General features: G+C 39.3%; 1 protein-coding gene across 4 annotated transcripts in view; it reads left to right on the top strand.

Annotated features, from left to right (window-relative positions):
* The window catches only part of KCNIP4 (potassium voltage-gated channel interacting protein 4), a 953844-nt gene that overhangs the window by 194011 nt on the left and 735650 nt on the right, over positions 1-24183 (top strand). Inside the window, exon 1 of one of the 4 annotated variants that reach the window (XM_036330070.1) lies at positions 4734-5146. The exons of the other annotated variants lie outside the window; for them this stretch is intronic. Coding sequence (XP_036185963.1) covers positions 5059-5146 — 88 coding nt within the window. The 5' untranslated portion in view covers positions 4734-5058. Of the gene's footprint in view, positions 1-4733; positions 5147-24183 lie in introns of those variants that run through there. 4 annotated transcript variants of the gene reach the window in all.

Here is a 24183-nt window from a genome sequence, read left to right as displayed (position 1 = left end):
GACCAAATGGGAACAACCGAACAACCGGTTGCTATGACCACCAGGGGGCACACACGAAACATGGTGGGCGTCAGCCATGACGGGATGGTGGAGCAGGTGAGCAGGGTCGCCAGACCAAGGCAGGGCACCAATAGCTGTCATTGGGGTGAGCCTCTGGTGGTTACTGAAAGTTCTTTGCTCCCGTGTTGCTGTGGTCCCGCCTGGCACTCACACCTGCTGCTGGCGCTGGCCCCATTTGCTCCGTGCTGTCATCAGGTGCAAGCAAGTGGGGCCGGCACTGTGGGAGCAGCAGCGGTGGGAGCAGTCTGCCAGCAGAGAAGGGACTGGGAACCATGGTGGGAGGGGCCAGGCGGGGATGCAGAGGATGGGCTGAGACCTGCCCCTGTGCCCACGGCAGCCTCGTGGCCCACAATTCCTTTCAAGGTGCACAAATTCATGCACTGAGTCCTTAGTTGTAATATAAGCTTCATGAACCACTAGATTTGTCTGTTTGGTTCACTTGTGTATATTCAGACCTATAACCTTAAAGCATAGTAAGAGCTAAAAAGGTATTTTGAAAATTATCTTTATTTAATTGTAAGGTAACTTTTTATTTTGAGATAATTGTAAGAAATTATAAGACATGTAATGAATGAATTTAATGAAATTGTAAGAAATGGATTTTAAATTTTAGTGTCTACATGTTCCTTGCTAGCACAACAGTTAATTCCTCAGTAAAACAACTGAATGTTTAGCTAGTTTTCTGTGACCTGGCCAAACTCAGTAGTTAATTCTGTTTGTTTGTTTTTGTTTGTTTGTTTTGTTTTGTTTTGTTTTTGTAGATTCCTTGAGAAATTTTACATAGTTAATTATGTCCTCTATAAATAAGATAATTTTATTGCTTGCTTTAATTGCCTTTTATAACCTTATTGCATTGAGTAGTACTACCAACACTATGTTGAATAACACTGGTTGAAGTAGACATTTATTCCTGCCTTGTTCCTGATCTTAGGGTGGAAGCATTAAGTCCCTCAGCTCAATATTAAGTAGGATGTTACCTGTAGGTTTTTGTATTTGCTCTTTACCAAGTTGAGGAAGCTGCCCTCTATTTCTGTTTCTCTGAGATTTACAAAATCATGAATGGGTGTCAAATTCTGTCATATGCTTTAAAAAAAAATCAGTTGGTATGATTATGTTATTTTTTTCTTTAGTCTGTAAGCATGGTGAATTGCTTCATTTTCTTCAATAATGAGTTAGTCTTATATCTCTTGAATGAAACCCACCTGGCTATTATATGTACTACTTTTTATATATTCCTGAATTCTCTTTGATAATGTTTTGTTAAGGATTTTTAAATCTATATTAGTAAGAGATCTTTTGTGTTTAGTTTTCTGTTATGTTTTTGTCTGGTTTTGGTATCAGAATAATACTAAGTACATAAAACAAGTTCTACTTTCTGGAAGAGATAGTCAAGAATTGGTGTTAATTCTTCTTCATATTTGGTAGGAAAACCACGTGACCTGAAGTTCTCTTTTTTTGAGGAATTTTAAAAATGTAAATTAAATTTACTTAACAATTATAAGGCTGTTCAAATTATTTCATTGGTAGATTATTTTAATTTTAAAATTTTTTGAATAATGGGTCCATTTTACATAAGTTGTCAAATGTCTGTAAAACTACATCTTAAATTATGAGTACACTGAAGATATCTTAATGCAGAATTTTTCATTTTCTTTACTCCTGTAGTGTACCTGCAGTGTGTCTATTTCATCAACTCATTAAATATATCCATCTAATGTTTCAAGCTCCAAACTAAGTCATCTTCAATTCCTCTCTTTCCCTTATTCCCAACCCTATTTATTGTTTCAAAATATATCCAGAAAGCAATATATATCCAGAAACCAACCTCCTCTCATTTCCACTCCAGGCCAGGCCACCAGCATTTCTCACCTGAACCACTGTTATGCCCTCAGAGGTGTTCATTCTTCCACACCTGCTCCCTATGATTCACCCTTTTCATAGCAGACAGATCACAAAATGTCCCTAGTCCTTGGAGAGATATCACAAAGACTGAAATCCCAATTCCTTGCCCTGGCTATAAGGCCCTACTAGTATGCTCTGACTAGAGCCCCTGTCTTCCTCTATGCAGTCATCTGTAAGTGCCTCCTGGCTCAGGAGGTATGCCACAGCAGCTGCATCCTTCTTTTTGTTCCTTTAGGATGCTTGGCCCATTCTCTGCTTGCAGTCTTTGCACAAGCTTCTACCTGTGTTGACATGCTCTTTCCCCCAAACACCTCATGGCTGATGGTTGGCTCCTTCTTGTGTGATTTGTATCCCAGCGTAATTAAGAAATGTATTTCCTGACCACTCAACCTACTGACTTCCTATTTTACCAGCCTGGTTTCAATAGTCTCTGCAGCACTTACTCATAAGTGATATTTTCTTATTTACTCCTTGTTTAATTGTTGTTTATTATACTGACGTGCAAGCTTGGATGCAGGGCTTCCATTTCTTCCTGACTGTTCTATCTCTGGCACCTAGAACCATACATGAAACATAACAAAGGCTCAATACATAATTTCTGCATCAATGCATGGAAGTGCTCTGCTTAGTATCTTATCTTATTTCACTCTCCAACAAACAAATTAAATATTTTGATCCCCATTTTATAGATAAAAAAACGAGGCTTTAAAATAATTAGCCAAACCATACAATCGCAGTTGTGTATGTTTTCTGCCTATTTTAAACTAGGGACGCCATCCCTTATGGCAAATGCATGAGAGCAAGAATTTTAAGAAGTATGTTGCTAACCTGTGAGTATGGATCTATTTGTAGCTCAGACACTTTCAACGAAAGTCCTGAAAATTTCTGGAGAGCATGCTTCATGATTTCATTTAAATAATTATTCCACAGAGTCTGGTGGGAATGGGAAGGGTTATAGAAGACAAGGAGTTACTGTTAAATCTGTTTAATTCTAGGATTTTAAGAGTGCTTCTTTCTTTATTGTAAAAGAACACCATTTCATGCATGGTATTGTTGGGAAATACTAGTTCCAACTAGAATTCTCACAACTGTTAAGAAAAAAAAAAGAGCCTGTGTAGATATTTAAAAGCTGGAGAATACATATCCATATGTACTAAATCTCTTTAATATTTACATGTATACAAAACAAGCAAAAAACAAAATAAACAGACCAAATCCCTGGAGTATAAATTAGAATGAAGAGAAACCCTGTAGCCTGCCCAAGGATTTAAGAATGAAAAGAAAAACAAAACCCAGACAAAACCCCTTCGCCTTTAACTAAGGCAAGCCTATCGCCCTCTGGCTTTCAAAGCGACTGCCTACCGCAGTAACATTGCCTTTTAATAGAAAAGTACTTGGTGAAAATTGGAGACTCTCCCAATGGTGCCCACTAATAAAATCAGTCCATTAGGCCCTGGCCAGTGTTGCCTAGTTGGTTGGGCGTTGCCCCATGCACCACGAGGTGGCTGGTTTGATTCCTGGTCAGAGAACACGCCTGGGTTCCAGGCTCGATCCCCAATAGGGGCTGTGCAGGAGGCAGCCGATCCATGTTTCTTTCTCCCTTCCTCTCCCTGTAAAATTAATAAAAACATGTTTTTAAAAAGTCCTTTGAACCCTAGCCAGTTTGGCTCAGTGGATAGAGAGACGGCCTGCAGACTGAGGGGTCCAGGGTTCGATTCCGGTCAAGGGCATATGCCCGGGTTAGGGGCTCAGTCCCCAATAGGGGGCGTGCAGGAGGCAGCGGATCAATGACTCTCTCTCATCATTGACGTTTCTATCTCTCTCTTCCTCTCCCTGCCTCTCTGACATCAATAAAAAATATATTAAAAAAAAAAAACAAAGAAAGTCCATTGGCAGCCCTAACTGGTGTGGCTCAGTGGATAGAGCGTAGACCTGCGGACTGAAAGGTCCCAGGTTCGATTCCGGTCAAGGGCATGTACCTGGGTTGCGGGCACATCCCCGGTGGGAGATGTGCAGGAGGCAGCTGATCGATGTTTCTCTCTCATCGATGTTTCTGACTATCTATCTCTCTCCCTTCCTCTCTGTAAAAAAATCAATAAAATATATTAAAAAAAAAAAGAAAGTCCATTGGCAGGGAGCTAGCAAGTTGTAATTTGCCTTTTAGAAATATGAAGTAACTGAGGAAGGCTCTCCTCTGAGGCTAACGCAGCAAATTAGTTTCGGAGCTCAGTCACCTGGAGGCGAAGCATAGGGGCTTAAAAGTTGTGGTTTCCAGGCTACTGTATTTTAAAGCAGAAAACGACTTTTTTTTCTGATTTCCAAATACCTGAGCCTGGACAGTGCAGAAAGCAGCTGATTTTCCACCTCTGTGCCCCCGAAGTGGTGGGTATTTCTCTGTGACTGAACAGCTTCTCCTGGATGGGGAGGTAAACCTTCTACTCTGCTTTTTAGAGTCAGGGTCAGCGCCTCCAGGGAGCCGTCCCACCAATTAGGCTTTCTGAATCTGATTAACACTGTGCCAGGGAACTGTCTGGTGTCTGACCTTGAACAGCATGCTTCCCTACTTGCCTTTTATTTTTGGAAACATTTTTGCACAGCCTGGGACCCTCAGACTCACCCCGCAGCGGGCTGGATTGCATTAGCAGGCTCCTTTGATGAGTATCCGAAGGGTTGCAGCCCCAGTGACCTGTCATCTGTCCCCTCCCTGGCTTCCATGCTGATTCATTGATGAGCTGGCATCCAGGCCCCGCCTCCCTCGGAGTGGTCGGTGAGGTTGTGATCGCTCCAGGAGGGGGGATGCTGAGCTGAGCCTCCCTAGGTCCCTACAAGTGTGAAGGGCAGCCTGTCTGTGCCACAGAAGAACTTGGGGACCATTCTGAGAAGCAGCCTTTTCTCACCACCCCGTTCCTCTTCTGCCTGTCTCGGCTTCTCTAGCTTTTTACAGGAATTTCCGATTGAGGCACTAACAGCTAATTCCACAGGAGTTGTGAGGCAGCCTGTGACACAAACTGAGACAGAAGTTTCCCCTCAGAGGCTGTCTCTTTTTTATTGGCAAAGACTTCTGGCTCTCCTCAGAGGAATACCTTGTTGCTTAAGATGAGTGGCTGTAGAAAACGGTGTAAACGTGAAATATTGAAATTTGCCCAGTACCTCCTCAGACTATTAACAGGTTCTCTTCATACAGGTAATGACTTTTTTATTTTTCTTCAATCGAGACCGGGAGAGCGTGATAACGAAGTAGAAATGGAATAGGGAAGGCTCGCTGTGTTTCTGTGTTGTGTTTATTCTGAATGTTGTCAATAACATACAGTTTGTGGGTGTTTGCTGAGATGCACGTTGCTAGCAATGTGTGCAGTGCAGCTTTCACTGAGGGGCGATCTGGATTCTGTGGATGTATTTTTCATGTTTCTGACAGGGTTGCCTTGCCGTTGAATGTGCCTCAGTCTAAGCAGGCAGTGTCTTCAGTGTGGAAGGAAATTTTTTAAAAAATGATTGATTGTGTGAGGGGTTTTTCCCCTCTCTCCTGCTTGCTGCAGTTTACTGGGAAAACACATAGCTGTGTTTAGAGATTCTGCAGGTATTTAGCAATTCTGCAGGTACTTAGAAATTCTCAAATTCTTTGATCACTCTAATCCATAGATTATTTCTAGGATTTGGTCATACAGCAGGGCAGTGAGAGAGTGGAGGACGTTTCTCTTGGGTCTGCAAAATGTGAAAGCAGCTGAAGAGTAAATTGTCCATTAGAGAGGTTTGATATTTGTTTCATTGCAGGGGATTTCAGTGTTTAAAAATTTGCATGGTTGAAACAGAAACTCTTATCTACATCTAAGTTTTTATAGCAAGGAAATATTTTTAAGATGTCCCCAAATCATGAAATTTCTAGGCAATGTCTCATTAACATAGTGACAGGTGGGACCAAAACTACTTGGAATCTGTTACAGAAATAGATATATTTCAGAGACCACCAAACTTCTGACAGGCAAAGCTTGGCTAATATATTGCATTTTGATTTGATTCTCCCCATGAAGAACTATTGTATGTTTTCAACTTATATCTGTTTTCTTTAAGTTATGAGGAAGAAGAGTTTGTAACAAAACCTATACACTGTCAGGCAAGGCAAATGAGAGCAACATTTTCTCTAGGAAATATACTCTCTGGTTAATAACAGAACTGCATATCTGATTATACTGGCAACCTGAGCAGGAAAAACAATTTTGAGACAGTGACTGTGAAAATCAAATGATTTCTGAGAGCATTATTAAGTATTAATAACTATAAAAGGGTTGTTATCAGATGTGAATCTTTAAGCAGTGCAAATTGAGGTGCTTTTTGATGCTTTTGGAGTAATCGTTGAGAGTCTTTACCTGACTTTTGTCAACTTGGAGCTCAGGTGTATTTTTTCAATTGTAAATGTCTTTACATTTCTATTGTATAAACTTCCGTCCATGTGACTCTGCTCTGTAGTATCAATGTGATCAATAATATCCATGTGCTATTTGCTTTGAGTATTCAGTTCAGGGTGGTGTGCCATTTGTGATATCATGTTTCACTGGATGATACTCCATATGTGACCTTTTATCTCACCATAAAATTAGAGAAATATTTTATAAAGAAAGCTGTCCATGAGGTTTCCATGGCTGTCTGTGTTTTGCTCTTTGATCAGGCAAGTTAAGGTTCTACCTGTGTCTGATTAGATTTAGGTGCAGGGCTGTGCCTCTCTTGCTCAGTCCGTGTACAGTTTTTTTTTTTAACTCCCCACTTAAAATAATTTTATGAAGAGAGTAAATGGTTGTGAAGTCGTAGACCATAAGTATCGAATCCAAAGTAAAGTGGTTGTCAAGTGACTGGATGGTTATATAGAATATGAAGTTTATAGAAAGCAATATTGTAAGGCTTATAGAATGCATATTTAAAAGTCAATAAAAATGGGATTCCTTCTCTTCTTTTTGAGCCGCAGTAGGAAAAATACAAGAACTCTGAGAAGTAAAACAGGCAGATTATAATAAAGTAGTAAGATTAATTTTTGACCTGGGAAATGTGATTACAGCAACTTGTGTTTTGTGAAAATGCTTTTCAGCTCAGTCTCTAATGCCAAATGTTGTAAAAATCCAGCCAGAATCTTTACAACTTCTCAAAATGCAACTTGGAAAAGCCAATTTATGTATTTACTAGAAGCAGTGATAATATGCACTGTTCATATTGCAAAATCTAATGTAAAATTCATTAGGGCACTTTCAAGTCCCTTAGCTAGTAATTAATGAAGAAGTAGGAAGCAGAGTTGAATTAGTTGTAAAAATTTGCTTTAAGGTTGGATATGCAGGCAGTTGCTAACTGTATCCTGAACAATCAACAAATGTCTTGTAGTGATCATAAATTTAAAGCAATACGAATATGCCTTGCATAATTTTATTTTTCATTTTATGAAGAAGCCCTTTATCCTCACTTTTCCAAATCAAGATGTGATCTGAGGAAATAGTGATTTTGTTTTACATTGGAAAACAGGTTGATTCTGAAATAATCTGTATTGTTGACAGTTGCCTTTCATTTCATACCAAAATGCCCATGCCTTTACATGAACATAGAAGATTTGAAGTGCAAAGAAATGTTTATTGACACAAAATCGGCTTTGATATGTCTTATTAGGGTTATCACAAGTAAGGGGAAAACAGTTTTCTGAGAGCTCGTCATATAACTTTTGGCAATAACTAGAATCACATATCAATCAGTAATTTAATTGGTGATTTCCCCCCCAAATAATCTTTATGCTAGAGAGTGATAATTCAGTGGTAAAGATTTGTCCAGATAAAATAAGATACTTTCATTTTACCAGAAACATTTTACATACGAGTGCCATGGCAAATCCCTTTTCAAAGAGTGGGTTTTACAAACACATATATTTGCTGTATTTATCATGAAAATATGAGCATTGTTAAGACCTTTTGTTATAAATAATGCAACTCAGAAGTCCATTTGCAAATATAAGTTAACTAGAAGCCCGGTGCATGGATTCGTGCACCGGTGAGGTCCCTCGGCCTGGCCTGCAGGGATTGGGCTGAAACCAGCTCTCCGACATCCCCTGAGGGTTCCCAGATTGCGAGAGGGTGGTTCTTGGGTAACACACCCCAGAATCGGGTTCCCTCCTCTCTGGTTCTGGGTGCACCACCCGAGAACCACAACTGCCAAGTCATCGCAGCTCAGCAGCTCCTGAGTTGAGGGTCTGCCCCCTGGTAGTCAGTACACATCATAGTCACTGGCCGGTGGGCCGGTGGGCTGGTGTGCCAGTCACTTAGGCTTTTATATATGTAGATGGCTATCATGTTCAGTGTAGTGAGGTGCAGTACAGGAATCAGTTATCTCAATATGAGACCTGCAGTTCCGTGTGCCGTATTATATTCAGTTCTAGATGATGGGGTTCCTGGTAACCAGTATTCTTGTACATTTAAATAAGTGGAGATAATCTATGAGGAGTGTAGTATGACACTAGTAATATGAAACTTATTCTGTTGATGGGCAGTTTGTGTACCTTCAGAACCCACAGAATGTTTTATCATTTAAAAGCTGACCCATGAGGATGAATAATATTACAGAAATCAAATTTGGACTTCCTTCTTTATGTGTGAAATTTAGTAATGGAATGTTTTGTGGTACTTACTTGGCGGTTGTTTGGACATTTATCAGTTCTCTATGTATAATTTTCTTGAAAAATCAACACCTGAACACATTTTCCTGTTGGCAAGTGTTCCCAAAACGCACTTCTGAGGTGGATACAGCCTGGAGCTCTGTTTCCGGCTTCAAGACTGATATCTTCAGGTGTGGAGAAGTTTAACTCCCTGTCTAAGTGAACAAAAGCAATTTAATCAAAATATTAAGTTGCTGCTTAACTAGTGGGCTAAACTATTTCACATTTAAAGTAATTATACTATTAAAAGCATGTGGTAAGCGTTCATCATTTCATCTAGTAGAGAACTTCAGAAAAGAGAGCATGAGAGCATTTGTTTCACACATTTGCATCGAGTGGTTTGTTCTGTGGATCAAGATAGTCACAAAAGGAATGATACAAATATTTAGATATCTTCATGTTGCATTTTAAAATTTTATATATATATATATATAAATATATATATAATATATATATATATTTGTTGATTAAAAGATTTTAAATTGAATTTTAGAGAGAGAGAGGGAGAGAGAGAATCATTGATGTGAGAGCAAAACATGGGCCAGCTGCCTCCTGCACGTCCCCTATCGTGGATAGAGCCTGCAACCCAGGCATGTGCCCTGGCAGGGAATTGGACTGGCAACCTTTCAGTGCATGGTTGACATTTAACCAACTGAGCCTCACCATCCCAAGCATATTTCCCTGACCTGGAATGGAACCAGAGACCTCTTGGTGCACACACACTCACCATTGAGCTATACTGGCCAGGGCTAGTTTGCATTTTTAAGTGTGAAGAGAAAATAGTAACCCTCAGCAAAATCAGGTAACTAAGAAGGCCTGTCTCTGGTCACATGTAGCATCCCTTTCTGTTCCCTTCTTTCCCTTCCAGGTTACCAGTCACAGGATCATGTTGGCAGGCCCCTCTAACCTCCTCTTCTGTCTCCCCTCTCTGCCACATTTGAACACAGGGCAGATGCATCTCAGGAAAAGGGTGTTTGTGAAGGCCTCACATAATTAAAAATTCACAAAACTCAAGTTTAACCCAGGCAAAAGATGACAGGTGTTTCTGTTTCCCAGTTCATATGGCCCTGACATGCAACAGTTGAATAAGCAGTTTATATTCCCTTGGCGTATCAGCTCTGAAATCATGCTAGTCTTGATCAATTTTAAAAAATTTATTCATATATTGCTGATAAAGTGAAATTAGATTTCTTATGGCACTATGTAAAATTCGCATTATTGAAATGCACATAAAATGCCACCATTTATTAGTATACTCAGTCTTGTGCTTCTTCTACTGAAACCTGCCCTCAGGTAAGAAGAAAGCAAAGAAGGTTGATGTCCTGTGTACTTAATTACCAAAGAATATATGTCGTTGCATGCTTTTCCCCCAGCAGAGTTTACATTTTAAACTTTATCATAGGAATTATTTTGTCTTTTATTAACGAGTTTAACGTTTCTATTAGGAGTAAAGGTATATTTTGAGGGACTCAACATTTTGCCTAATAATCTCAAGGTCTGCAAATTGCTGTGAAATTAGGTTTAAGGGTTCCTGAGTTTAATGGACAAAACACCTATCCATGCTAATTATGAGTTGCCTACACTTCAGAAGGAAATTTGCATGGTAGTAGCCTTATATTTTATATTCTTTACCCCATAAGTGGTATATTAGATAAATTTGTAGGGCTTAAATACCTCTTCCAGAGAGAAGCCTAGGCTGTTTTTTGTTTGTTTTGTTGTTGTTGTTGTTTTCATCATTGTGTGAACTTCCAAGTAGTAAGTCACCTGATCTCACAGTCTTTGACATATTTAACTCTTAAAACTCATTTGTAAGCTGATTGACCAAATTACTCAATATATTACATGTAGTCTGAAGGGAAGGGCTAATATTAAGAGAAGGAGCTGCTTTGCCCCTATGGGTTAAAATAATTCAAGCTTTCTTTCTGAAAATGTCAGCAATTATACTTCAGTGCTTCATTTACATATTTGAAGAAGAAATATTCAAGTTTCACAATACAGGGCAAAGAGTGAGGCTATTATAGATTGACTGTGATATGTATTAGTTATATTCCTGACAGGAAAGAGAGCTCACACTCAGGAAAATAACGTAATTAAGGGGCCATGCATGTGGTCAGGGCTTAAGGAAATTAACAGGAGGCATGTGTACTCTGAAGCTAGTAAGAGCAGACCCCTGGAGGAGCAGGGGGTGGAACCCTTTGTGAAGCCTGGAGAGGAAAACTCTATGCAGGGTGCTGATTTAGTCCAGGGACACGCCCAACACATGGATACTGGTTGGAAGGGAGCTCAGGAAAAAAAAAAATGTCTTACCTTCCTCTTACCCTCAGAGATTTTGCTAGTTTGCCTATTGGCTGACTCCATTCTTTCTAACCAGTTGGAAAACTACTCTAAATATGAGTAGTAATAGTTATGGCAGTAATAGTCTCATGGCTATATTATATTATATTTTATTTTATTATATTACATTAATTATACTAGAGGCCTGGTGCACAAAAATTTGTGCACTTGGGGGATCCCTCAGCCTGGCCTGTGCCCTCTTGCAGTCTGGGACCCCTCCGGGGATGTCCACCTGCTGGCTTAGGCCCGCTCCCTGAGGGATTGGGCCTAAGCTGGCAGTCAGACATCCCTCTGGCAGCCCAGGAGCCCTCGGGGGATGTCCACTTGCCAGTGGGGAGCAGGCCTAAGCTGCAGTCGGACATCTTTAGTGCTGCTGAGGAGGCGGGAGAGGCTCCTGCCACCACCGCTGTGCTGGCAGCCTTCAGCCTGGCTTGTGGCTGAGCAGAGCTCCCCCTGTGGGAGTGCACTGACCACCAGGGAGCAGCTCCTGCATTGACCATCTGCCCCCTGGTGGTTAGTGTGTGTCATAGTGACCAATCATTCCCAGTCTTTCTGCTGTTAGGGTCAATTTGCATATTACCCTTTTATTATATAGGACTATCCTATATAATAAAAGCAAATTGTCCCCTCGACTGGGAGTTCCACTGGAGTTCAATCACTTGCTATGACGTGTGCTGACCACCAGGGGGAGGTGTGGAACATGAAGGACATTTGCAACATGGAGCTGGCAGAAGGCAGCTGTGCAGCTGGCCCTGATGGGCCCTGACAAGAGCGTGACCATGGCGGGATGGTGGAGCAGGTGAGTGGGTGGCGCCAGGCCAAGGAAGGTGTGAATGGGGGCCCAATTGCCCTACCAATCACCCCACAGATGACCAGTGGCAGCAGCAGGAAGTGGGGCCACCTCCCAGCTCCCAGGCACTGAGGGAGCCAGGCAGATCTCAATGACTTAGGCAGAGGGGGGCGCACGGGAGCTCGGGGCTCCAGGTGCTGCCCAGGCCCAGAGGTAATCTGGGACCTGCCCTTACACACCAGATGCTCACACTTCTATTGCCAGCCAGGCCTAGGGACCGCACCTGTGCACAAATTTCGTGCACCAGAGCTGTAGTATTTATATAAGTAGTAATATTCTCATGGCCATATTTATGATTTTAGATTCATCCATAACAATTACCACTGACCAGGATTTCTTCATTTAACATTACTAACATTGGTGACATAGGCTTCCTTCAAAAGATATGGAAAGTGGCATGAGGGAGCTAATCATATCCCTGGGTGGTGTGTCAGGTTCTGATCATAGTACCTTATCTTCCACTGTCATTGTGTATCTTTTACTTTGGCCACGTAACTTCTGTCCAAGATTTCTCTGCACATTCCTTAAACTTTATGAATAAAATAAACCTACACCTTCAAACAAATTGACTCTGTTTTCTGAGGGGATTTCACTGTAATTAGCCTAATTAAATAACACATGAAGATGGAACATTTGTCCTATAGGAAGATGGTATTCCAACTTAGTACGATATGCACTTGCTGGGTATGATGATGGCTTTTCTTTGGTAAAGTATGTTTCCTTTTCAAGCCCCTTTTGCCAGCACTGGGATACATTTGTGGGTTGGGAGGGGAGGAGCTATAATCTGAAAAGCTTCTCTTCATTATAGAAGAAAGCAAAGTCCAACTGGCCATAATAGAAATCAGCATCGATATATTTTGTGCAGTATATGACAAACAGATTTGTTCTTATCAAGTACTGCAAAGTGTGGCTCCATGCTTGACACTGTCCATTTCCCCTCATGCTACTGCAGTCGATTCAGATTGTCTCAAGATGTTCCATATTTGAAATGAAAGTTCACTTTACTCCATTAAAGGGGAATGCGTAGGACTCTGCGCCAGATCAACGTTCAGTAATGGCTGAGGAGAGCCAGTCAGTCATTGTTTCAGGGAGGGTGAGTCAGAGAGAAAAACTGAATGGTGGCGGCATGGGAAGATAACTTAGTCAAGTCTGGATTGGAGGAGTCAACTCATGAAAAGCATTCCATCATTTGACAGCTTTCTTTTGTGTCTCACATCTGGCTCTGTTTTGCTTCCTCTAATGTCTTTTCATCACCATCTTAATGACCATAACATAAGAAGATTACTTTATAAACAAACAAGGAATTTGAGAATGTGCTCAGGGAGAGCTGCTATCTCTGCTCAACCCCTAGTTATGTTTCCAGGGGCAGCAGCCCACACAAATGGAGGCTGAGGAGCCTCCGGTCGGAAAGCCAACTCCCTCCCCAACCCTCCAACGGGGAAAATCATCCATCTGCTCTGAGCTGGGGCAACTCATCTGTGCAATGGGGATATTCCTACTCGTATTTCTAGTGCTGGCAGACATTCAACAAATGCTAACTTTTGTCATTATTACTGAGCTGGTATTTATAGGATGCTCTGTTTTTGTTATTATTCAAATGAAATCTTCTCCAAAAGTAATTGGAATCTAATCATTATGCTGCCTGGTACTGGGAATAAACAGAAAATAACCTATATAAAAGACTTCAATTGTAAACTCTTTTGTCATTTTATTGTTTTCAGTAACTATCATTGCCTTTTATTCATTCAGCTAAGACTTATGAAGTGCTTTTAAGGGCTGAGCCCATGGTTTTGTGAAGCTATCCTTTCACTATCCCCACCTGCCCCCATGTTACTCTGTCAGCAGAGCAAATAAATGTGGAACAGTTAACTCACCAACATGTGCTAAGATTTCCAAATGCAGAGCAGACCTGCCTTTTGTGTTGTTTTTGTCAAAGAGAGGCAAGGACAGTGGGTAACCTAGGTGAGGCAATACACCTTTAAAATATGCTCCTTTGACAAAATTAGAGGGAGAGAGGCTGGAAAAGGGGGAGCCACAAGGGAAAGGTGAGGAAGCAGCTGGAAGAGAGGATCTGTGAGATTAATTTTAGGAGGGGGAAGTTTTGCTGAAAAGCTCAATTGCTCAGACTACCAGATTGCTGCAGAAACTATCAGCAAAGCCCTCCAGAAGGTTCTATTCCTTGTCCAGAGAAATACTTTTGTGTTTTGGTGAGTGATCAGGTAGTGAATGCTCCATGCTCAGATCCCATTTTTCCCCCATGAACCTGTCTTCACCATCTGATGCTCATTGCTTTCCTTTTTTCTTTTTTTTTTGAGCACTCATAGTACGAGTTGTCTATCCCTTATTGTTCTGCATTTAATTACTCATCAACCCTGTGTTATTTCACAGATTCAGGTGTTAGAGTCCTATCTCAAATAGATCTGGATCTTACAAAGGACATAAAGAATATTTAATTCTCCAGCTCTACCCTAATGCAGTGTTTACTGTATAGTAGCCGCACAAAACATATAGATTTGCAGGAGGATATCATAAAAAGGAATCTGTTTCTTCCTTTATATAATTTAATGCATTCCTTTCTGAATCATGTTTTCAGACTGGGTCTTTCTCAGAATCCAACTGTATCTTTTGTTTGACTCTGCAGTTCTCCCTCCTCAAACTCAGACTTGCTCTGACGAGCTGTGTGATGGCTTCAGTTCTCAACTCAAATATCATCTTAGCCATTTCCTGACCATCCAATCCAAAATAGCCCCTCCCATAATGACTTTCCTTTATATCACCTTTGGAACATATCTCTTACAGATGGGATAACCAAAATTGGGGCTCTATGAGAGTTAAAGAGGCAATCTTAATAATCACAGCAGGAATACAGGCATCAATCAAGACTATCCCAGACAAACAGACAGATGGTCACCCTCTCAGTAGAAAGTACCACTTTCTGAAATGATTTAGATTATTTTATAAGTGCCTATAACACTGGAGTGTAAACTCCTTATAAGGATCATGCTTATTTTCTCCATTATTGTAATCCAGTGCCTAGACCGTGCCTACTGCACACTTGGAATTATGACTTAGCTGCACACTGGTGCTTTTTAGAGGACAAGCCTACAGCATCTCCAGCCTCTGTTTCTCTATATGTCTTCCCAGTGTGCTTGGGCTGTGATTGTTTGTCTCTATCACTTCTGATCTTGGCCACGGCAGCTACTCATTCTAATCTCTGCTGTGGTTCTGCAGCTTTCTTATCTCTGCCCAGTACTTCTTCCCGTAATAGAAACTGTTGTGGATAATCCACAGCCCTGGAAGTCTGAGTTCTCTCGAATTGTACACAGAGAAGATGCAACTGCACGTTTTTAAATAGGGGTAGCTTCTGTATACTGGCTCATTTGTTTCAAAAGTCATACATGCTACAGTTGATTTATGTATACATGTCTATGTATTTGTATTTTCACATTTTCTATCATTAACATATATGTGTATAATGATTGTATATTAATGTTTTAAAAATAATAGAATAGAAATGTATACATTCTTCCATTCTTTAACTATAGCAAATCTGTTCAGATCCCATTTCTTCCCCCTTGAACCTGTCTTCACCCTCTGATGTGCATTTCTTTTCTTTTTTTTCTTTTTTTGAACACTCATTGTATGAGTTGCCAATTCCTTATTGTTCTGCATTTAATTACTCATCAATCCTGTATTATTTAACAGATTCAGGTGTAACAAAAATATAGCACCTTGGATATACCGCAGTTTTAGAAGAATTATCAAAAATACGTACTATTTGAGTTTCAGTTGATCTGTTTTCCATCTGTATTTTTCCTTCTTCAGTTAGCTTATAACTTTGACTAAATTCTAAGTTCCCCTAGCTCAGCATCACTGCCTTTACAATGGGAAGATTTCCATCTTGCAGGATGACCAGGTTAGGATAAGGGTCTTAACGCCTATCAAATCAGTCATGTTCCTCTTTTATAATACATCATTTAGATACCTAGAGCCTGTGTGATTATGGGGTATACATAAAAGAATTTCCCAACCATCTTATAATCCCCTGAGCCAATCAAAAGTCAAAAGGCTTCAAAAAGCTATGAAGCCAGTTCTATAAAAGGCTTTTAGAACTTTAAAGATGAGTTTTATGCTATGTCTACTAAAGTTCCCTGGGGGAAACTATAGAGTCAACTTCTAGGCATGTACCCAAATACATGCAAATGTGCCTTCCAGCGATGCCCTCCTAGCCTATCTCCCAGTAAAAGCATAGTCTGGGATCTCTGAAGGTTAAGAAGCTTGTTCAAACTCAAATAAGCTCAAGTTCACAACACAGTGGCAGTAACAAAGACAAAAGTATGTATATCATGGTACTTAGGTAAATAGTTGAGTTGGAATATATTATTGGGTCACAGATATATAAAATCTCAATGGACCATAAAACTCATTTGGTCTGAACTCTTTATTTTCTGAAGAGAATATTGGGGCCTGAGTTACTCAAGTGGTTTTATGAAGGTCCTGAGAGCTAGATCTGTTACTAGTTCATTACAGCACCATATAAGCACAATGTTCTTACAAGCTTACATTGCGATAAGTGCCTATGCTGGTGGCTTGGGGTGCTAGCAGTACCTGATCTTGGCAGCCAAGAAGACCTGAACTGAAATCTTGACCCCATTTCATCTTAACAGATGACATTGGGAAATTTACATTCTCCCTATGATACCTGTTTCCTCATCAGAAAATTTAAGTGATCTCAATTTAAGCTGCCACCAGGTAATTTTTAAAACCAGCATTTTTAAGGATAGTAGTTGGGATCAGTAGTCATTCAAGTAATCTTAAGGCCTGCTTTAGACACCAGTAAATCAGTGCCAGGTCTAGGAACTAACACCACCCAGTTGTTTTGGAGTCCTCAGAAAAGGTCAACATATACTCAATGTATACCAATTTAAACATTTCAAATAAAAATAGAATATCTGACTCAAAGACCTTCAAAACTGATAAAATTTCAAGCCTGTTTACTTAAAGGGTTTTAATTTAATACTCTTATCAAAAATCCTCTCTGACCTAAAAATGCCAGATAATTTCTATATTGTATATCATGTATATTTTTGCTAAAAATTTGTGAGTCTAAAGTTCTTGCATTTAAAAAAATCAGTAATTAAATAAATATTTTTCTCCATTAAAAGGCAAGATTAATAACTGTATTCAGAAACACAACAATGAAAATTAAAAATTAGAATGACCCTCTTGATTTTTTAAAATTATTTATGAAATATAAGGAGATGGGAAGTATACATAGATATTAAAATCATATATTTAGCAAAGCAAAATTGATATATAATTTATTAATATATGTTTTAAGACCAGTTATTACCAATAAAATCAGATCACGCTGGAGAATTTTTTTTTTTTTTGTAAAGGTGTCTTGATATACACAACAGACCCTTTTTTTATTATTGATTTTTTCAGAGAGGAGGGGAGAGGGATAAAGAGTCAGAAAAATCGATGAGAGAGAAACATCAATCAGCTGCCTCCTGCATGCCTCCTACTGGGGATGTGCCCACAACCAAGGTACATGCCCTTGACTGGAATCGAACCTGGGACCTTTAAGTCTGCAGGCCGACGCTCTATCCACTGAGCCAAACTGGTCAGGGCTGGAGAAGTATTTTATTATGAAATACGAATTTCAAAAATTTTAGAATCAATGTATAACTTTGAAGAATACACAATAATATACTCTCAGAGTTTTGGACAAGAAAAATAGTGGTTGACCATGTGAATTCAAGCCCCTTCAAGCCTCTAAGAATTTAGGAGAATGGTATTTTTTCTTTTGTTTTTGTTCCATTTAGCATGATACTAAAATTTTTATTTAAAATTAAGCATTTTTTTCATTTTACTTGTGAGACCTTATACTCCATGTCGTGACCCCTGTAAAATGATATACCCGTGTTTGGTAGATGGCTTCACCTATCATTAGCCGTTTGGACAGTTACTTTACCTCTCTTAGGCTCAGTGACCTCATAAAGGGGATGATGACAGGGTCACCCATATAAAGATTTTTGCTAATTATGCAAATAATATAAAGATTTAAGGTCTCATTGTAAGACAATGCACTTGTCCAGTAAAAGATGTTTTATAAGTTCATAAGTTCATCAAGTGTTTATTGTGACAATTTTTCTGGCTCACTCAGGGGGTATGTTCAAGATACATAAAACACCAGCTGCTTCATAAAGAAGCTTAACATTTAATAACCGAGTTTAACATATATTAAAAGCCTGACTACAGACTTGAATGTGTTATGTGCCAGGTGAGATGTATGGAGAGTGTATTAGTAGAATTCAGAGAGAGTCCACTTTATGTTGGTTTCAAGAGCCACATTCTTAATGGTGGAAGCATTTGAGCTGGGTTTTAGCAACTATAGTTTTGGAGGTGCCGAGCTGGTGATGGGACCTCCCAGGTAGAGCAGAGAAACAAAAGGAATAGCCCAGGGGTGGGCAAACTTTTTGACTTGAGGGCCAAAATGGGTTCTTAAACTGGACCGGAGGGCCGGAACAAAAGCATGGATGGAGTGTTTATGTGAACTAATATAAATTCAAAGTAAATAAACACCATTACATAAAAGGGTACGGTCTTTTTTTTTTTTTTAGTTTTATTCATTTCAAACAGGCTGGATCCGGCCCGCAGGCCGTAGTTTGCCCATGGCTGGAATAGCCTATATAATAAAAGGCTAATATGCAAATTGACCAAACAGCAGAACAACCAGTCACTATGGTGCACACTAACCACCAGGGGGCAGACGCTCAATGCATGAGCTGCTCTCTGGTGGTCAGTGTGCTCCCACAGGAGGCCATAGTGTGAGTTGGACCATAATGCCAGCGAAGCCCAGTGTTTGGGAGAACTGATTGAGTGTGGATTGGGGGGAAGTGGTGGGGTGTGAGTACATTGCAGTGAAACAGGCTATCCTGCAGGCCGTAGAGCGGGGACAAGCTGCCATCACTGTAGCAATGTCTTCAGAAGCCCAGATGGCAGCAGATGGCTCCAGTGGACTGACTGCAATGCTAAGGTCGAGAGGCACTAATGGCACTAATGGCACTAATGGCGGAGAGACAAGGACAGTAAAAAGGTAGATTCAAGAGCACCCTGAACAGGTTGAGCAGCCTTTCCATTTGCAGTGCCTGTGAGGCACCTTCTGTGATAATATAGCAGTTTTCAAACAGCTTTAAAAATATCCCAAAGTGCTAGAATATGAGTATTCTAATTATATACCCCTTGAGTTAAAATAGAGTTCTTCAAAGCAAATCAGGCTGGATACCTTTTACAGTTTAGGCCTTTTTCATGTGCATTTATTGGCTAAAAGCAAAAATCTTTAACTTTACATCTCTGTTTTATTCTATGAGCTATTTTCATAACCTATATCGTCAACCTTAGTTTTAAAGTACTTCTACAGATATCCATTATCTTTGCAAAAATATTTGAGTCACTTTTCTTCCAATACATATTTTGGAAGATTAATGGGTGAAAAGACATTTAATTCAGTTTTATGTGTTCCTTAATCTCAATCATATATTTCACAAGAAAGCTGCTTCTTTCTTAAAAATAACTCTTTGTTGTTGTTATAAAGTGAAATTGCTACATAAATTATATCATCTTAGCTGATATATTTAAGGAAATACTCAGTATTTCATGTGTGATATACAGAGTTATACAAGTTTGCCTCATAACATATATTTTCCAACTTTATTGATTTCCATCTTTCCAAATGCAAGTGATGATAAATAAGGGTAAAACACAAAACACTCTATATATAGGAATACAACAGTAGGATAAAAAATCTCATAAATCTTTTTTAAGAAACAAAGAGTTACATAGCATAGAGTAGACCTCAACCCCAGGGCTGATTTATTCATTTGTGACTGAGTATGATGTTCCTTGAATAAATATATTTCTGTTGACAGAGTATTTTAGACATAGTTACATTTGAATTTGGACTAATTAAAAGAAGCAGGAGCTATCTCTGCTAAAATGAGAAGAGGAAATTAGATCTTCTGTCCATTTAAAAATAATCAGGCTTTACCAAAATCAGGCCGGTGAGTATCCTCACCAAGATTTCCAAGGGATGAGTCGTTTCTAGACAAGATTTGAGGAAGACTTATCCAGGTCATGGTTTAACTTTGGAAATGTCACTCTTAAGTTTATTGTCAGGTAATTGAGTGAGGAAGATGATACAAAATTCATTTCATATGCTGTTTTATCTTTGTTAAAAGGGAGGTTCTTATTAGGGCTCAAAAGTCACCTAACTCTGAGAAGTAAAAGACAAAAGTGTCACAAATGTTGGTAATGAAAAGAGCTGGTGAAGACAGTGACTTCCAGAGGTCAGAAATGAGAGGCAGTGGTTCTTCAATCTACTCCCACCAGTTTGCAGAGAAGGCCAAGTTCATTGAGTGCTATGATTTTGGCATAGTTGTTTCAGTGTAGATGTTGGACCAAATTTTTCTAGTGATTTAGGAGCCATGCTTGAGTTAGAACCCTGTTCTCTGGCTAAGAACCCCGTTCTCTTTCTGCTAGAGTCTAGACTGCAAGTCTTCTTAGTGTATGATGCTAACATTGGTAGAAGGAAGCTGATTTTGCATGGCACTCACACTTGGCATTGAGTTTGATCACATAACAAGGAAGTCCCTTTTCATGTTTGATTTCAGTCTTTTGATAGCCTCAGTGGACATTGTGAGTTATTGCAAATATATCTTTGTGAACACTCAAAAACCTAGGACTTTCCATATTTAACAAGAGAGCAGCTCTGAGCTCAGTTTTCAGCAAGGAAATAATATAAATCTAACTTTTGAAAACATACCCACATTTTGTTTAGAAGGTATTTTGCATGTATTTCAATTTATAGAAAAAATAATTTTATGAGGATGAAATTTTTATTTTATCATACTGTACATTTATTTAGCTAAATTGAGTTAAAAACATTACTGCAGTGGTTACACAGATACAGTAAAACTCATGGAGGAGGTTCTACATGGAATACAGATACTGCACCATCATGAGTGGGGTCCACAATTGAATGAGCTTCAGACACTTCTGTAGGCACAGGGCTGTCATCCAGAGATGCAAGTGGTACAGTGTAGGGTGAAAATCCCTGGCATAAGAGCAAAAAGAAAGTTCTAGTTCTTAATTTGCTGGGTAAGGAAACTCAACCCTAGCTTCATTTTTCAAAGGTACATGAGGGAGGTTACAATTGGAAAAATCTAAGCATACTGCAGTTCTACATTCTAAGATAAGTGATAACACACTGTCTTCAAAATGTCATATTCAAAAAAATTAAGAAACATGACCCACTCATCATAACCACTAGGGACTAAATTGCACCATGATCATCATACACTATTCCCAAAAGTAAAAGGGTTACTTTTACTCAGAAGTATAAAGATCAATTTAACCCTCTAGAATGTTTATTTGAATTAGATGTAGAGAACACTCATATCCATGATCCTGTAGAAGTAAAACAGTTCAAGGGTATGCATGCGTGCACACACACATATGTCACAGACACACAATCTTGCCTGATCTGTGAACTTTGATGTCTGTTGGGGCAAAGTTTCTGGGTACTAGTCTAATAACAAATTTAATGAGGATCTAAGTCAGTAAATATAGCAAAATGCTGTATTATTTTAATTCTGCTCATAGTCATTAATATTCCCCAGTCTAAAACTGATTTGTTGTTAGAATTTTTTTAAAAATATATTTTATTGATTTTTTTTACAGAGAGGAAGGGAGAGAGATAGAGAGTTAGAAACATCGATGAGAGAGAAACATTGATCAGCTGCCTCCTGCACACCTCCTACTGGGGATGTGCTCACAACCAAGGTACATGCCCTTGACCGGAATCGAACCTGGGACCCTTCAGTCCGCAGGCTGACGCTCTATCCACTGAGCCAAACCGGTTACGGCAGAATTTTTAATGCTAAAGTGTTTAAATGATTGACTTTGCTGATAAGACATCGTTTTATCTTCATTCCTGTTTTCAAATGCTCCCTGCAAGGCATAAGATGTACTGATGCCTTTGAATCTTAAAACGAGTTGGGATTTTTAAAACCTTGTATAAAATCATGTGTAAAATATTTTGTTGGTTAACTTCCATGTAAAATTTAATTAGTTCTTCAGTAACATTGACTACAACTCAGTCAAGTAGAAATGATGGACCAAATAGTGTTTAATACTTATGCTGAAATCAGCTGTTTTTTAAAAAAACTGTTTAAAGCTGGCTATTTACTTATAATAACTTAGGAGTATAGTTCATTACCCATTATCATTATCTTGTTCAGACTGTACAATATATTAGTATTAGGCTAATTGCTGGCTCAGGGTTTGAATTATAGTTTTACAGATAGTAAATTTAATAACATTTATCTCCTACTTGTTTTTGTATTTATTCTGGAAAATTTTGCCAGAGGTATGAATTGTATATTTAGAATATAGGACTTGGAAAATGGTCCAATAGGTTACACTAAGTAGAAATTTCTATATTTTTTATCTATTTTTAAATAAAATTTCTCTTCTCTTTGTTATAATCTATTTGAATTAACTTTCTGTCGTTATATTTAAGCCTTGCATTTTGTTTATATTTTTATTAAAAATTAGTCCTATAATTGTTTTAATTTACTCAAGTTTAAATTGGTTAGTGTCAGAATAGGTTATTATATCTTAATCAACTAAGAGAACCAAAAAGATGTAAAGAAACTATTGTGAAATCACATGCACTTATCAGTTACTATTTTGAGTACAGTTTCAGAATAATTGTGACCCTAGGAAAGTCATTTATACTATCTTCATTCTTCATAATGTTGTTTTATTTGTGAAGAGCTACTGGCCTCCAATGATCATGACCTTCTAGTATTGACTCCCGTGGGAATTCCCCTCTTACAGAAACCAGGGTGGATCAGTTCGAGCATTACAATACAGAGGACATACTGGTATGCCACTTCCAAGATTAGGTCCTAAAGGATACTGTAGCCTTCACTGTAGTTACCTCAGTCTCTACTGAAACACTCTAGGGAAGCCAGTGGTTGTGTGATGAGGTCATGTGAGTGCCCCATCTTGGAAGTCCTGCCAAACCTTCCAGAGCTGCGGCCCTGGCCTACGTCTTGACTGCCACCTCATGAAAAACTGAACCAGGGCCACCCAGCTAAACCACTTCCAAAATCCTGCCCCAACAGAACTGTGGGATAAATGTGTACTCTTCTAATTTACTAAATTTGAGGGTAATTTATTACACAGCAGTAGTTAAGCAGGATATTGTTATTATCCCAAAAGTCACCTGCCCCTCCCTCTATCCTTTATTAGGATGCTTTCATGGCATCTAAACTAGCCAGAAGTAGATTTTAAAAAAGCAAACATACTTACCAACAAATATATGCTACACTGATGAAAACCATACATAGGTAAAATACTGATTTTTTTTCCTCCCAAATGTAAGTACCTTTTGACCAAAAGATTATTTTGCCAATTAAAGTCACAACAATTCTAGGAATAGGTGTTATTACCCGCCTTCTCAAAGGAGGAAACCCAAATTGGCAGAGGGGCAGAAGGTGAGGAGTGAGCACAGGGCAGATGTGTTACAGAGCTAGTGTCTTAAATCAGACTGCCGTTTCCCTGTTTGCAAGTTAAGCAGGCATCAGGGAGTCTCTAAGAGGTCTGTGAAGTACTCAGCTTTAATGCAGGGGCCTCAGTACACCCAGGAGAATTTTTGTCATTTACCTCAAGCCTCAGGACCCAAGCTGCATGGGAATGCGTTTGCTTGAAGTCTGACTTTTGAATAAGAGGAGCATTGCTGGAGTAAAATTCCATTTTTTAGGCATCGAACATTTTTTGCTGGGAATCATGAGACCTTTAAAATGAATTATTATCCTTGTAAGCCATTGGGGTTTTGTTCCCCCTTCCCACCAATATGTGCATTAGAGCACAGGTTGGCATTCGGGTGTACAGCTCAAAACATCCAAACACCCTGCTTCTGAATGATGGTAGCAGGAGGGGATCCACACAACACATAGATCCATTAGTAGCAAGAGAAAATGATGACGTTGAGACAAGAGTGAAACTAGGTTCTGCTGACACCTGAAAGGTGATGAAGTTTCTGTGAGGCAGAGATAATGTAGGAATGATGTCCACGTAGAAAATATCTCTACGTGTGCCAATGGTGGAGATATTCTCCAAACTTACTCAGTCTCATTATAATTCTAAAGTCAATTCAAATCACTTGGTGATGGGAATTATATGGAGGCCCGTGCAGAAGGTATCTTCTGAAAATTGGCTTCTGAAATATTGTCATGGTGTCTATAATCATGGCAGTTCAGAATCTCCTAGATTCCTATAAGAATTT

The sequence above is a fragment of the Myotis myotis genome, unplaced genomic scaffold, assembly GCF_014108235.1.
Source record: "Myotis myotis isolate mMyoMyo1 unplaced genomic scaffold, mMyoMyo1.p scaffold_m19_p_1, whole genome shotgun sequence".
Taxonomy (NCBI): Eukaryota; Metazoa; Chordata; class Mammalia; order Chiroptera; family Vespertilionidae; genus Myotis; species Myotis myotis.
Note: the sequence above shows the minus strand (reverse complement) of the source record. Positions and strands in the feature narration are given on the sequence as shown.